This window comes from Lissotriton helveticus, chromosome 5_1, assembly GCF_964261635.1.
Source record: "Lissotriton helveticus chromosome 5_1, aLisHel1.1, whole genome shotgun sequence".
In the NCBI taxonomy this organism is placed as follows: domain Eukaryota; kingdom Metazoa; phylum Chordata; class Amphibia; order Caudata; family Salamandridae; genus Lissotriton; species Lissotriton helveticus.
In genome coordinates, this window is record NC_136065.1 from 1,279,685,016 (window position 1) to 1,279,701,918 (window position 16,903).

General features: G+C 45.2%; 1 protein-coding gene across 1 annotated transcript in view; it reads right to left on the reverse strand.

Moving 5' to 3' along the window:
* The window catches only part of IPO9 (importin 9), a 514,800-nt gene that overhangs the window by 442,836 nt on the left and 55,061 nt on the right, over positions 1-16,903 (reverse strand). The window contains exon 3 of the mRNA XM_078644100.1: positions 8,567-8,628. Coding sequence (XP_078500226.1) covers positions 8,567-8,628 — 62 coding nt within the window. The remainder of the gene's footprint in view (positions 1-8,566; positions 8,629-16,903) is intronic.

Consider the following 16,903-nt stretch of genomic DNA (forward strand, 5'->3'; position numbering starts at 1 on the left):
GAGCCGACTAGACTACGGAAACACCCTCTACGCAGGCATTACCGCCAAACTCCAGAAGAAACTCCAACGAATCCAAAACGCCTCAGCCAGAATCATATTAGACATCCCACGCAACGAACACATCTCCGGTCACCTTAAAGACCTCCACTGGCTACCCGTCAATAAGAGGATCACTTTCCGACTGCTAACCCACGCACACAAATCACTCTACGACATCGGACCAGAATGCCTCAACTCACGTCTGTCCTTCTACACCCCCTCCCGCCAACTACGCTCTTCCAGCCAAGCCCTCGCCACTGTACCTCGCATCAACAAGACCACCATGGGCGGCAGATCCTTCTCATACCTGGCTGCTAAAACATGGAACTCACTCCCCGCTTACCTTCGCCTCACCCAGAACCACCTAGCATTCAGAAAGCAGCTTAAAACGTGGATATTTGACAAGTAATCTTCCTCCCCTCTCTAAGCGCCTTGGGACCCTCTGGGTATGTAGTGCGCTATATAAATTCTCTGACTTGACTTGACTTGACGTGTGGTTAAACAGTGCGTGCTCCTAAACACTCCATGGAGTGTTTGCCGCAACCAAAAGCACTACTTGTGTAACGATATATCTGTAAGAGACATTAGTTAGTATTAGATTCCTTACCTTAGAATATCCCCAGGCGTCAGACTGGCAGAGGTGATGGCAACCAGGAAAGCAGTCTTCAAAGTCAGAAGGCGAAGAGGACAGTTGTGAAGTGGCTCAAAGGGAGCGCACATCAGAAAGGTAAGAACCAGGTTCAAGTCCCACTGAGGCATCACAAACGGAACAGGAGGAAACGTGTGTGTGATGCCCTTAAGAAATCTATTTACAATAGGGGACTTGAATAAAGAAGGTTGATCAGGTAACCTGAGAAAGGCTGAAAGGGCAGAAAGGTAGCCCTTGATTGTGCCCAGAGCAGAGCCCTGCTGGGCAAGAGAAAGAAGGAAGAGAAGGACTTCAGAAAGAGGGGCTTTGAGGGGATCCACAGCCTTTGCTGTGCACCAAGCCACAAATCTGTTCCACCTGCAGGCGTATACCGACTTTGTGGAGGGACGCCTGGCTGCCAGAATGATGTTACAAACTTCAGGAGGCAAGTCAAATGGCCTCAACTGTCGCCGCTCAATCTCCAAGCATGGAGGTAGAGACTGGACAGGTTCGGGTGGAGGACCGTCCCCTGCTGCTGCGACAGAAGGTCCTCCTGAAGAGGCAGACGAACCGGGGGATCGACTGACAGACTGAGTAGCTCTGGATACCAGTACCTTCTCGCCCAGTCCGGAGCCACAAGGATGACTTGGGTCCGGTCGCGCTTGATCTTCTTCAGCACTCTGGGCAGAAGTGGTATAGGCGGAAAGGCGTACAACAGACCGCAACTCCACTTGCGACAAAAAGCATCTCCGAGCGAGTGCCGCCTTGGAAATTCCAACGCGCAGAACTGATGACATTGCGCGTTCTCTTCGGTGGCGAATAGATCTAACCAAGGCTCTCCCCATCGCTTAAAGAGGCCTTGCGTCACGTCCGAGTTCAGACGCCATTCGTGATCCATCAGGCACCGACGGCTGAGCTCGTCTGCCCTGGCGTTCAGAGAACCCGCCAGGTGTTGAGCCACCAGGGTCACGCCCTGGCATTCCAGCCATTGCCAAAGGCGAAGAGCCTCTTGACAAAGGGTCCACGACCCCACCCCGCCTTGTTTGTTGCAGTACCACAAGGCGGTGGTGTTGTCCGTGAACACCTGCACTACACTCCCCCGGACAGAGGGGAGGAATGCCTTCAGTGCCAGACGAGTCGCCCGGAGCTCCAACAAGTTGATGTGGAGCCGGGCCTCCGCCGGAGACCAGAGGCCTCTGATCTCCGCCTCTCCCATGTGGCCTCCCCAGCCCTGGAGGGACGCGTCCGTCACAACTACGTCAAACTCCGTCGGAGCCGCGTGGGTGGTGTCACCCGAACCCCCGGCCGCATCGCGCGAGCGTCGGGGGGAGTCCGAAGAGCGATGACGCCGCTTGGACTTCTTGTGCCGCTTACCTGACGACGACTTCGACCCGGAGGAGTGCGGCCTACTCTCGGAGCTGTGGTGGCTCCGAGCCCGCGACCTGTCCCTCGACCTCCCATGGGACCGAGACCTCTCACGGCGCGGGACCAACTGCTGGAGTTCGAGTCGCCTGCGGGACCACTCCCGTCTGGCTTTCGAAGAGAGGGCCCGGCAGTCGGAGCAGGCCTTGTCGTCGTGATCGACGCCGAGACAAGTGAAACACCGTCGGTGAGGATCCATGACCGACATCAGACGGTCGCAATCCTCACAGTGTTTAAAGCCGGGCATCCCTACGGCACCGTCGGAGTCGAAGACTCGAGAAAGGATCAAAAATGATCAAAAAGGGTTAGTCAAAAAATGACTAGGGTTACTGCTTTTTCCAGATCTGCGCTTGCTGGCGCGGAAAAAAGAAGAACTGACGTCAGCACGCGGAGGCGGCGTCTAAGTACTCCGACGACGTCATCACGGCGCCCACGACGCCAACGACTGACGCGGAGCCGTAGACGACGCCTACCGACGCGCAAGGGTACTGCTACGCAAAAATTTCCGGATCCAGTCTGACGCCTGGGGATACTCTAAGGTAAGGAATCTAATACTAACGTGTCTCTTTCAGATTTCGGTTTTAGATTCTCTTGCGCCGTCTGCACCTTTCGTGCGCGCGCATAGTGTTACTTTCAAGTCACCGGCGCCGTTATGTGTACATCACTGGTTTTTAAATTCTCCTGCGCCGTCTGCACTTCTCTTGCGCGCTCATAGTTTCACTGTCCCCTCACCCTTTTCCAAGATGTCCGCCATCGTGCTATTTCACCACACCCCTTTCCCAGACAGTCCGCCCTTACTTTCCATAGCCCCGCAGCGTTAATCAGGAGCACTCTAGCTACCTCGCCGTCATCCCTGGCCATCAAGCAGACAGACGAGTCATTGCGCTCCTGTTCCCTCGATCCAAGTAAGTGCACCCTTTGCCGCCCAACCTAGTCTCCCTCATTTCAACAGAGCACCGGCATTTCCAACTTACCAATTCCCCTTTTTTTCCCCCCTCCAGACTGTGTGATCGCGCACCTCCTTAAATATCGGAAGACATTGTCCCGATCTCGAATCCCAATACCCCACGGTAATTTTTCAAATTTGTTTTTTTTTTCTCCCCACACTGAGCCCGATCTAACTGGCTACTCACGTTAACCAAGTTCTGTTGTTTATCCCCCAGCGCGGTAACTAATACGCGTGGTAAACCCTCGTGCCGCCGTGGTTCACCCACACCAGCTACCTCATGTTCTGCCAAGTAGAGTCGCCGGGCTCTCCGTTGCGGTTGTAATAACGTAGACACGCAAGAACAAATTGATTCCTTGTTGATCACTATCCATATGCTGACTGTCCTCCTCTAGACCCTGTAAATCTGGCAAATAATCCTGTTGTCCAATACACACTGTGCGACCTTCACTAGTGCATGGAACCATCACTGTACTGGTTTGATACCGCTTAATGGATCCTTGTACTTCGCCTCTCCCGCTCTTCACTCCTTGCGCAGTTCACCACCACTCACTGTCCACATGCCAGACCTTGATTCCCCCCTCGGATCACGTTTCTGCGGACTGTTTTCACACTAAGTCACTAATCACATGTTTTAATGCCTAGCAGATACCCAAACTTACTATTTGTTTCATTTTTCTTCCCTTTTCTTGTTTACAGTAATGTGATTTAGACAGTGTTTTCTAAATTCTAGACAAAAATGACTTATAAAGCTGTCCTGAAGATGATGCCCTGTAATTAGGAGGCATCGAAACGTCGTCGACACTTTCGCACCATATACAATATGAATAAGCAATATTGTTAAGTGTAATGGTGTCCAAATGCATATTTAAGTCTGTTTTACTGAGTACTAACTTACAGACATATGTGAACTTTACCTTTGGCTATTTCTTTGTTCGTTGGTTTGTCTTATGTTCTGTGGGTCACGGCTGTGCCCACTTGTAATCTAATGTTCTCATTCAATTTGATGAAGGTTCTTACATTTGATAAATAAATCTATGTCCGGCTGGACATAAAAACATACTACCTATTTAGTGTATGTTCATCCTTCCACAGTATTTTTTCCTCCAAAATAGGGACCACTGTTCTTGAGAATACGTCATTGCCCAAGGTCCCTATGGCATACCTTTTGGGTTCCCTTGTCCTTTTGTAACTATAATTCTGAGAAGCACTGCCCTAGCGTTCACTAGAACTAGTGTCATTTTGAATGCATGCTCAACCAACAACCATGCATGCTACACTGCCCAATAGTTATAACCCACCATTGCGCTATTATTCATAATACATTTAATTAACATTTCTATAATATAGCACAATATGGAGTTTCTATGGTGGAGGATGGTTGAGCGAGAACCCACGATTGCTAGAGTAAGTGTGTGCCTGCATTTACCCCGTGGGCAAAAATGGATTAATTATGATGTTGCTTTGCGCCGCATTTCTTCTTTTTATTTCTTCACAGGGTATTGGACGCTGGGAAAATCCAGGACTGTCCAACAAATCCGTGAGTTTGTTTCATTAGCAAATTCTACCATCAGGTTAGGATACATCTTCAAGATTGTATACCGCCCGGGGTATTTTCTGGTCCTGATGAAACTCGGCTGAGCATGCCAATTTGAGCAGAAACATGTCGACCAAAAACTTTTTACACTAAGGACACTATTGGTTCAAATTCGTGACCTTTTGGCGTCAGTTTCACTTTTAAAGAACGCAAGCTGGTCTCTTAGTAAAAAGTATTTTCGGGACACAGACTGCTTTCTTTTAACATCAGTATTTTTTGCACTATTCACAACACAAAAACAAGCTCCGCTGTAACATCAGGCGTTGAAGCACACCGGGCAGACATTCGGTCTAACCGGTGGGAACCCTATGATGAAGCATGTCACAGACCAGGTCGGTGAGTGAGGGTTCTTCATACTAATCAAGAATTTGTCCCCTCACTAACCCGCTCCCACCTTTGTCCCTCTCTCTGGGGAGTGTAACCTTCATCTTGTTTTGGATGCACACCCATGAACACTCTTTTGGTGTTTAAATATACTAGGCTACAAGCACAGTTTGATAAAACTTGCTTCTTTTTGTATTATACACCAGACAAAATCGCAAAATGGGGTGGAGGGAAGGGAACATGTTGTCCTTGCTGTGTATTTTATAATGCAAATAGTGTTCGCATTTTTGCATCATGTCATGTTCTGCATAAGTTTATTAAAGACATTATGAATTTTCTATTGGAAGTTTTAAAACCAAAATAACTGAGTGTGTACTCCTGCTAAGGACTTTTGACACTAATCGGCTAATGGCAGGGCATGAATTGATTTTTATTTCTATGGCAGTTTTACAAATGTGTATTGTGGCAGCCTGGTTGGATCCCAATGCACCGGCTTTTCAACAATGGCTTGCCAGGTTGCTAGCAGTGTACAATCTAGAAACAGCCATATATAGGAGAAAAGGGAGTAATCAGCATAGAAAAGGTATGAAAATTTAGAACCATCTACGTGTCTGGATCCAAACTCAAAGCTAAAAATATATTTTCCGGGGTATTTAGCTATTTGTAATAAATTAAGTAAATTGTATTGTAATTAGAAATAGGAGATGGAAGCAGTTAACTGTGCACCATGAAATAATGTAATGAATTTTGTAATGTATTTGGCGTATTAAACTTTTCTCCTGTCTGAGAGGGGGGCTAGGGGAGCGGGTGGGATATATATGGGGTGAAAATGGGAAATGAATAAAGATTGTTAAAAAAAAAGAAAGAAAATGCTAGACAAATTTAACATTCCATACTTGGTGGACATGGCTTTGCGTCATTCAAAGTGCAGATTACACAACTAACCACAACACACACTCTACATCCTTCTAGGAAACTACACCCTTGATGTCTACCTACAGAAAAATAAACTGCTAAAATTTCTCCATGTCAAACACTTAAGCAGAAAGAATTTTGCAGATATCCCAAGGATTTCCCATGTCACTTTTAAAGAGGGATACTATTCAAACAATAACAAGATCTAGAAGCGACCGCCCCCTTCAACTCAACTTCCATTCTCTGTACTTCTAATTTCATAAACGTTTTCGTAGCACCTACACCATCTGTATCTTATCAGAAACTGGGCTCTTCATTTAACTGTTCTACTCACAACAGTGTATTTAATGCAATGCTTATCTGACCTCTCTCTGAGATTTATTGTGTACTAATGTTATCTTTTTCAAAAAATGGAATACAAATAAAAAGATACTCCATTTTAATAAATACTTCTCCATGCAGTCATATAACCTGATGTACTTAAGTGAAACGCTTCAATGTGAAATACTTTTTTCTCCCAACTGTCGCAGGTACCCACCAGGGAAGCCAGCTTTCCCCACTTCTCTCACTGCTGGTTACTGAGCCATTGCTAGTGACACTTTGGTATGATCCCGATATTAACAGTATTAACTTCTGCTCTTGCAGGCAATTGGTAGCTGCATATGCTGAGAGCGTTTTATTATTTATAGAGGAGGCCGATTGGGGCATTCCCCTCATTATGCAGGAGCTAGAGAGGCACTCAGTGTCAGGCTGCTCCCTTAACAGGGACAAAACCGAGGTCTTACCACTAAATATCCACTGTACTTCATCAGTGATAGACTATTTGGGTTTGAAATGGCAGCCAGAAGCCTTTAAATACGCAGGTATCTGGTTTGGTAGAGAGTGAAAAAAAACTCAACCATTAACAACAATAAAACACTGACAAAAATGTTTTAAAAAGTTGAACGCCTGGTCTCCCAAACGTGTTACCTGGTGGGGCCGGGCCGAGACTGTCAAAATGACAATAGCTCCACTAGTTAATTTTCTTTACAGTATGCTCCCAGTCGTTCCTTCCCCCCTCCTTTTTTAAAACCGTGGACAAACGCATCTGAATTCCTATGGAGTGACAAGAAAGCCAGGATCTCCATGAATACTTTGAAAATGAATAAGACCAAAGGGGGCCTTAACCTTCACGACGGTCCAAGATATCAACAGGCTTTCAAGGCCTCTGGTGGCTTAGGACGCAGGATGCCCGCTTCCCTCCATGGCTAGACACAGAGATTCACTTAGTTTACCTTCCGCCACTTGGCTCTACCCTCTCTATTTGCAACATAGCAAGACTTCCACTGTACACTGAAAGTACTTAATGTTAGATACAGTAACTGTCTGCTACTGATTGACAAGCGACTAGGTAGAAGTATGACTGGCTCAGTTGTGGCTTCCTTATGGCATAATTATAAGACTAAACTAGATGGGGAAACAGTTTAGTGGGAGTCATGGACGATTAATGGCATAGAAACCATAGGAGACCTGGGTACTCAGCTTAAAATGTTCCTGTTTTATATTTTGCACACAAATTTAGAACTACCCGACATTGACTTTTTAAGGGTCCTAAGATTAAAAAGCACAATTGGAAAATTAACACTCCCACACTCCCTCACGTAACTGACCTACTTGGTAACTTTAAAAAGATTGGCCATTCTGCATCACGTATTTCTAAATTACTTAAATCCCCCAAAAAGTACCTGCTGAAAGGACTAAGAAATGGGACAGTCATACATCCAATCTGCACAGATCTCAACACTTTATAAAGTAACATGGAGAAATTTTTGGCAGTCTCCCTCCGTAGCAAAAATTACCCAGGCACTAGCACAAACCAGATTATGATCTACAATTAATACAGACCGGACGCCGACCAGACTCCATGGGGTGGGATTGACCATGACAGACACTTGCTGGAGATGCAGGGAGGAAAAAGGGACCCGCAGACATAAGTTTGAGGGTCCCTTTTTCATCATATTCTAGAAAGCTTTGTCACATCCCAAATATTTTTGAGGCTGAGCTCATGCACAGGCTCAGAGTCAGAAGTGACCCTTTCCTCGCTCTGGTGGACTCTCTCCATGTATATATTGGCTCACGCAGCCTTCATAATGACAGGTTAACTCTAATCTCATAGGATCAAACAGCCCTTTGAAATACTAAGAAAATGTGCTACACTACAAAAAATAAAACATGCTAAAAAGACTCCCTACATGAGTGGGTGTGACAGACAGAGAGGCATGCATTCACAGATAACTTGCTTAATTCACACTGCTCTCGGCCAGAAGAGCTCAGCCCAAATCTATAGCTACTGAGACGTTCACAGTAATTCTTATCGACAAGTGCAAGGTAATGGAAGGTGTTTTCTCCTTTTCTGTTCTCTTTATTCCTGCAATAGAGAATGAATACCAGGCAGTAGGCAAGGTGCATCCCAAGGGAACGCAGCAAGTATTAAAGCTTTAAATTAAAGGCAATGGGAAAGAGACAGCCGACAGGGAAAATTATGAACATATTAGTGGACTATATCCAGAGAGGCAATCCCAATAGCTTAAATCTACTAACCAGCTTGGGTCGCGAGCACATTACCTCTCTAGTAGTAATTTGAATTCAGAGATGTGATGAACATGCACAGATGGAGGTGAAGTAAATATATACATGCAATAATACTCAGACTCACTTGTCGAATGGCAAGTGCTCCCTGTGGGTCGACAGTCAACTCCGCCAAATGAACTCCGAACTCTGAAAACAGGAGTAGAAAGAAAAACCAAAGTGAATAAAGATTTGTACAAATGGTGAAAGTGATTTGCGCATCAGTCACTGCCTTCCTGCAGTGCGCACAGACTTCAAAGCTGCTACTGGTTAGGTGCAGAATGAAGTTCACAATGTAGTTTGCTAGGGTGGTCAGATTACAAAAGTACTGCTCCCTTCCGAGAATTCATCTTCAATACTGCAATTTTCCAATATTACTGCTTCTTTAAAAACCCCACCCGAGTTCAAAATTCACAAACAAAATTAAATATTCCTAAAAAAAAAGAAGCCAACAAAAGCAACACAGTGTGAAGATTTCAAGAGCAAAATGCCTCTATAAACATTTTGGTGTGCTTAATATAACCCAGGTTCATAAAGCTAAACCAATGACTGTGAATTGGTCAACTGAATCCTGTTCAGAACGGGAGAATGTTTTTTTGGTTTTTTTTAAGTCTGGATGTGTGTGAGTTGGAGAATTGGAGAAAGAAAACTATATGTGAACGGTGGCGACAGACAAAGAAAACTTAGGTAAGAGGCTGCCCCGGGGAGCTCTGAGGAACAGGGTTCATGTCGATTGGGGATGAATTATTGGTTGCCTCAAAGCTTTGAACCATGATAGAAAACAGCTAGTCAGAGCTTGCTACTAGGGAGGCAAGACCTAACGAAGAGGCAGAGCTAAGGTCAAGGAAGCCATGCAAATGTGGTGAGCGGACTCAAAGGGGTGGGGGCAGGCTGGCAAGAAGGAGGCCTGCCTCAGTGCTTTGAAAGCCATCTCTCCGTGACCTCGTTCTTGCGTACTAGCGAATGATCTACCCTATGTGCCGTTAAGGGATTGAATCAGTGAACGGACGAAAGTGTGGACATGAAATGCTCAAGTTATCATCGGCGTGTAATGCCAATAATCCATGCATTTATTACTTCAGCAATGTTTGTCTGACTTGTATTACTATCTGTGTTATTGCATGTAGGACTGTCTCTTCTATTCGGCATATGAATGTGGGGCTGCAGAGCACCTATCAGACAAATTTGATAAGTGGCGCCATGTGAAGTGTCCTACTCGCAGCCAGTCCGGTAGCCACATTCGCATGCTGAGTCTTGGGCGTATACATTTTCAATTGAAAAAAATGCAAGCTGCAGAAGGTATGGCGTTGCTAGCTAAAAAGACCAGACTGACAATGTCTCCTGACAATGGGCAAACACTGCAGTCACAGGTAAGTATGGTTTAAGAGAGGCAGGTAGACTGGGAGCGGCGCGTGGCAGGCAGGATTGAGGAAACATTCGTCATATGTTGGCATCACCTATAAAAAACCGGTAGTATTAGGTAAGGCTCAGTCACATGCCTCTGAAAGGCGGCTAGGACTCGTTCAGATTCTGTCACAAGTTAAAGGAAGGGCACAGATTTGTAGGGCTTGGCAGTCAGTCACTTGGCAGGATCACATCGCAAGGATGTCTGGGTTGAGAATAAATCAGTTGTATGACAGTTTTGCATGTGAAAGAGTAGAGTCGGGCCAGTGTTACTCATCTCACAAACACCCATCTTTACATTCAAGGCCTCGTCCACCCAAACACTGCTGCATCACAGGATGGAAAAGAAGAATTCAATCATTTTGACCTGGTAGCAGGTCTTTTAAATTCAAACATCCTCCTGGACAGCCTTCCAGTGCATCTGCGAATGCAGTCCAATCACCTGAGGTTTTGCCGTATTATCAAGGTCGACTATATACACACTAAACGTGGGTGCCCTTCACTACCCACACATTTGGCACTTTCAATTTACCCTTATCAAATGTTTCCATGAAGCTTGAAAATAAACATTCAATACATTGGTAGCGGCTACACGAGCATGTGTCGAAGCTGCACCTCAATGGTCATATAGAGCAACAAATTGAGTACAGGGATAAAATCTTAATATGCACAAAATGTTGGCTTCCCTCGCCTCCTTTGATTGGCCAGTTGTTGTGGCAATGGAACAAACTGTTCTGGAAGCGTTACCGTTTAGAATAAAACTCTTGTGCTCCCTTGACAGACTGGAAAATATATGGAAATGAAGATAGTAAGATGTGCATGTGAGTGGCTGGCCTGGTATATGATGTACACTTATGTAAGTGGACAGACTGCACCAATCCAGATAACCCTTATGGTGATTTAGCAGGTCTTAGACAACCTTAGAAAGCTCTTTAAGTGGTAGCTGTGGAGAGCAGCCTTCAGGCTTAGTCCAGAAGGAGGGTAAAGCAGCTTGTTTTACCAGAATGCAATCTTACAGTTATAGATTAAAACCACACAAGGTGTTTATAATTATATATATTTATTATATAATACTCACTAACACGTTTAGATATCTCCTACCCGGAGATATGCACAATGCACACAATACTTTGCATAGAAATCACATAATACACAGTGAACACCAGAGGAACCAAACCATATATTAATGAAGTGATATAAGAACCACAACTTGTGTCAAGACAATGTCTAGAGGATGTAGAAGTGCCAGGTCCCCAAGGAACCACCGGTGCTGCGTCGCTTCCTTACTGTGTGGGGAGTTGATGCGTTGTTTCTTACTGCGGCCCGATGATGATGTGACAAGATGGCGCCTTGATGAGATGCGAGAACATTGGATGCGATGCAACAACATTTGATGCAACACGCTTCTCCGGTGATGCGACGGCGACCTCGATAACTTCTGAGCCGCGACAGGCCCTGCAACACGCTTCTCCGGTGATGTGACGGCGACCTCTGCGGTGGCGACATGCTTCTACAGTGATGCGACAGGCTTCGTCGGTGATGCTAAGGCAGCGGCACGCTTCTTCAGCGATGCGACAGCAACTGCTGCGGCGGCGGCATGCTTCTCATTGCGTCGCGATTCCAGCTCCCAGCGGCACGCAGTCTTCCCAGAGGGCCCAAACAACAGTAGGCACCTTTCTGCAGGTAGAATTCCCAGCAAGGGAAGTCAGGGAAGCTGGTAGTGAAGTCTTGTATCCCTGAGACTTCAGGCAGGAGGCAAGCACACTTCAAGCCTTCGGAGATTCTTCTTCTAGATGATTTAAAGTTCACAAAAGTTCCCTTTCCTTGGCAAATAAAGTAACCACTGCATGCCAACCCCAGAAATAGCAAACAGCACAGGGGAAGTCCCCTACTTCAGCTTCCTTGGTTCTTCTCCTTGGCAAAGGTTTGTCTTGATTCCCAGAAGTGATCTAAAGTTCTGGGGTCTGGGCCCCAATATTTATACCAGTAAATCTTCTTTGTCCTCTGAAGCCAGCCAAAACCAGTTCTGTGAAGCTTCCTGGCAGGAGGTTGAGACAGCATTGTGTGAGAGCAGACCTGGCTAGGTAGCTGAAAGGAAATCTCCTCTCCCTACTCTATATTCTATGAGGGCTGAGTTCAGTGAAAGGAAATCTCCGCCCCCTACTCTATTCAATGCAGGCCCTATCCTGCCCAGCACTGACCCATTAGACTGCTGGAGCCAAGACCCTCTCCAGCCCCCTGTCACTCACAACCCAGACATGGAATACACAAACCTAGCAGAGGCATGCTGGATGGTTAGGCAGGAAAATACCTACTTTCTAAAAGTGGCATTTTCAAACACAGAATGTAAAAATCACCCACACTAAAAGATGTATTTAAACATTCTGAGTTCAGGCATTCTAAATTCGAATTTCTACCTAGTTCCCTGGATCAGTTAGGATTATAAGAGGTTATAAACAAACTGCCCATTCTGGCCTATGGGAACAGGTAGCCCTGCAATAGTGAAAAACAAAATTGGCTGTAATTCACTATCTGGATATCCCACCCATATCAGGGCATGTCTTACCTTTTACATACAATGCACCTTGCCCGTGGGGGTACCTTGGGCCTACCTTAGGGGTGACTAACATGTAGAAAAGGGACGTTTTAGGGACTGACAAGTGTGTGCACTTGCCAAGTCGACATGGCAGCCCCAGGCTGCACACAGGCTCCGCAATGGCAGGCCTGAACCACATTTTACAAGCTGCTTCTGTGGGTGGCACAACCAGTGCTGCAAGCCCACCAGCAGCATTTGAATTACAGGCCCTGGGCACACATGGTGCACTGTACTAGGGTCTGACAAGTAAATCAAAAAGCCAAACACGGAGTCACTAATCCATTACAACAATTTTACAATAAGGAGCACTTGCACTTTGGCACTGAATAGAAGTGGCAAAGTGCCCAAAGCATTTAGACCAGCAAAAACATAGCAAAAAGACAGGAGGCAACAGCAAAAAATAGGAGACCCACACGAATGGTGCCAGGTCTAACACACTTGTTGAATTATTATTGTATCGACTTATTGATTTGCTATATTGATTTACTTTATTACCAAATAATTGATTGATTAGATTAAACTTTGATAATGAGATTTGGAAAATAATACCTTAAAGGATGAGAAGATAAAATATTTCAAAATAAAACCTTTTAGACCAACTTAACTCTTGACTGAACTAAAAGAAATAACTTTTGACTGAACTAAAAGAAATAACTTTTAACATTTTATACTGACTTCCCCACCTCACATTTCTGTTGACATCAAAGATCCATCGACCTGTACGCAGGGTTCAATGGTAGCAGAGTATAGTTTAAGTCACGAGAGAGGATCTGAAATAACTAGTCCTAGGTGAAAAATGCACATGTCCTTAAGACCAAAGCCCAAGTTTGAAGATTGTCGGAGTTGCAGTTTCGAAGATGGTTGCAGTGGGAGTATCAATAAGGTTATGTGTCGCTATGGTCTTTGTTGAGATTTTGTCGTACTGTTGTGCTTGAGAATAGTAGTGTGTAAGCGTAAATTGTTGAGCAGTTGAAGTAGTTATCGGAGTCTAAGCAATACAAGTTCCCAGGTTAGATAGTCAGTTCAAATTGTGGTGTTATTTGTGGTGCAGATTTGTAGGATATCATCAAATTGCACAATTGACATAGCAAGTATAACATTGATGTGATTGCACTAATATTGATTGGAGTTCGTGGAGTCTATTGCCCAAAAGAAAAGTTACATAGTTGGAGTGATTTCCCGCTGGTCAAGATTTCATTCGCATATGTGTAAGATTAGGGAAGTCGGAGAGTGTTAAAACCTTACCTACGATAGTTTCTCGTATAAATGAATGATTTGGAAATTCTTTAGTGGACCAGACAAAAGTTAGTTGTTTATTATGCTTGCGTAGAGTTGTAGAATTTGTGAATGAGAAAGATGAAAAGGAAGGTGAACGGATGCGAGGAGTACGTCAGTGTGTCATGCTGAGATTGGTTAGCTGGCATTAGAGTCCAGCTGTTATTGGTTGATGACGACAGAGTGCCAAGCTGGGATAAAACAGCTGTATGAAGTGCCTTGCTGAGAATTGATGAGAACTCAAGTATTAATCTGTGACATGATTGGAGAAAGAGATTGGAGTATACGGAATTAAAAACAGAATCAAAACCTTGAAATTTATACTTAATCACTGCACATCATTTGTTGAATTATTGCAAAAACGAAATGTTTTATGACCCTTAGAGATTTGATGACAGGTGATTGAATAGTTCAAGAAGGTGAACATTTGCCCACAGAAGGTAGGCCAGTTTGTTACATGATGACAAAGTAGGGTTTCATACATGTTTGTGGCTTTGTCAATGGTTCAAGATTACTGAAAATTAGAGTTGATTTATATTTCCTCAATATGGCACATTTGATTTAAAGGTTTTTGAACATTTAAGGGAGAAATTATACAAGGTGGCACCACCTCCTAGACCCTCACAATAAGAAGCATTAAATGCTTGGGAGACAGCAGCACACAACAAAGAGAAATATCAGAACAGGACAAAAGAGCTAAGCGAAGTTGTGCAGATGCTCGATGGGACAAACCGCAGCAAAGGTGGAGAAAATGTGTAATCGAGGAAGCTGTACCAAGTCATAACTACAGAAAAGACTAAAAGAAATTGGAAACAAATGGGGAAGCTGCAAAGAAAACAGGCACGGGTAGTGATTTGTGGATGATATTCTGGATGCTTTAATGGCTTCGGGTCCACCACATGTGGCCCCTACCACAAATACTGATAATGATATAGCTTCTAGTGCTACAGAGGCTACAGCCCTTGTTGACCCGAATGCAATTCAGAACAAGAGACCATTTCCAGCACTTCAAATTGCAAATGCACCTGTTGAAGTGGTTAATACTGTAATATAATAGCTCCAGGTGCTACCGTCTCAATTTTGACTGTTCCTGATCCATATTGTCCCAAATAACGTAGATCAACGTGCAGTAGGAGGCGTAGCTGCGACAGGGTTCATACAAACATTGCAGAATTCACAAACTGTTGCTTGGACACCACTGCAAAATTTTCAAACATTGAGAGAAGGAAGGAAGGATTGTTTTTATGACACCAGTTGTGAAAAGTGAGACCTGACCATTTGAGGATGGAATTTTCCCCTCGTGGTTTGAAGAAACCACAGACAATAAAAAGACTGGAGGTGCCAAGAGATACTTTAAAAGCAAGGAAAAGAGCAAGAACATTAGGTGTCTCGAAATTGAAGGTGGAATTAGAACAAGCATTTGCAATGCAATAGGTCTCGCAGCATTAAAGTTTGAGTTATTGGCATTGTGCATGACAAAGCGTTGCATACATTTTTTAGCAAACTTTGAATTGGTGAGCAGTGAGAGTGTGTGCAAGAGTATGCTGTTGCTCACAGCTGCTATTATTCACACAGCTCTTAATTATGCACCTCACGCACGGGGCTGACGCAGTTATTATTCACAAAGCTCTGATGACGCACCTCACGCACGGGGCTGACGCAGTTTTTATTCACACAGCTCTGATGATGCACCTCCGGCACGGGGCTGACGCAGTTATTATTCACACAGCTCTGATGATGCACCTCCGGCACGGGCTCACAGCTGTTATTCACACAGCTCTGATGATGCACCTCATGCACGGGCTCACAGCTGTTATTATTCACACAGCTCTAATGATGCACCTCACGCACGGGGCTGACGCAGTTATTATTCACAAAGCTCTGATGATGCACCTCACGTACAGGGCTGACGCAGTTATTATTCACACAGCTCTGATGATACACCTCACGCACGGGGCTGACGCAGTGCCAAGGCAGTGCAGCATCTTCGCTTGCTGCGCTGCATGAACTCTTTGCAAATATACCCCTAGTTAAGTATGTTGCGAGGATTTGCAAACATCGCCTAGGGCACCATTAATTTGTCAGCTGTTTAAACTTGAGTCTTGGTAAAGTTCGGTGTGCCTGGTGGATGCGTGCATTGACGGCTGGTGGTATGTGTGTGTGCTTGGTGAAATTGTGCGCTGGTGGTGTTTGTGCCCGGTGAAAGCGTGCACTGATGGTGTCTGTGGTTGGTGAAAGTGTGCACTGACGATGTGGTTGTGTGTGTGTGTGTGTGTGTGTGTGTGTGTGTGTGTGTGGTTGTGTGTGGTTATGTGTGTTGTTGTGGTTGTGTGTGTAGTTGTGTGTGTGTGTGGTTGCGTGTGTTGTGTTTGTGGTGGTGTGTGTGGTTGTGTGTGTAGCTGTGTGGTTGTGTGTGTAGCTGTGTGGTTGTGTGTGTGTGTAGTTGTGTGTGTGGCTGTGTGTGTGTGGCTGTGTGCAGGGTTGGATTGGGAATGAAAATCGGCCCGGGCACGCAAAAAATAATAATAAATAAATAAATAAATAAATAAATAAATAAATAAATCGGCCCACATTAGCATAAACACTCCTCATTTCACTGCATTGGTGTAATCTTATAAAAACAAATGTGGGGGGGGGTAAAAAAATGCACGCATTAGTTTACACTGGTGAAACAAGTGAGGACACTTCAGGCACCCTGCCCCCGCTCAGTATTTGCACACATTAATGGGGCGGTCCGCGAGACAAAGGGAGTGATACCTCTGCTAATCGGAGGTAATGAGCGCCCATCCGCCTCTAGAAAGGCCACCAGACTCCCACTGGGCCGCTGGCTGTATTCGAATTTTGAACAATAGAGACAGTGCCTAAATAACCCCCCAGACTGCTCAAAAAAGCAGCCCACAGCTGAACTCGGACACCGGCCCCTCGGGCATTACCCGAATGCCCGCGTTACCAATCCGACGCTGGCTGTGTGTGTGGGGAGTCCAAAAGTACAGCTACACCAGGAGACCTACAATAGACGCACAGAGACAGAAGGGGTCAGAGAGAGGGAGATCATACCGTGGTGCAGAAGAGAACACAATGCGACATGGGACACACATGGTAAAAGTGACGAAGAAGAGACGGGGACATCTTGGGATACAGACTGGCAGA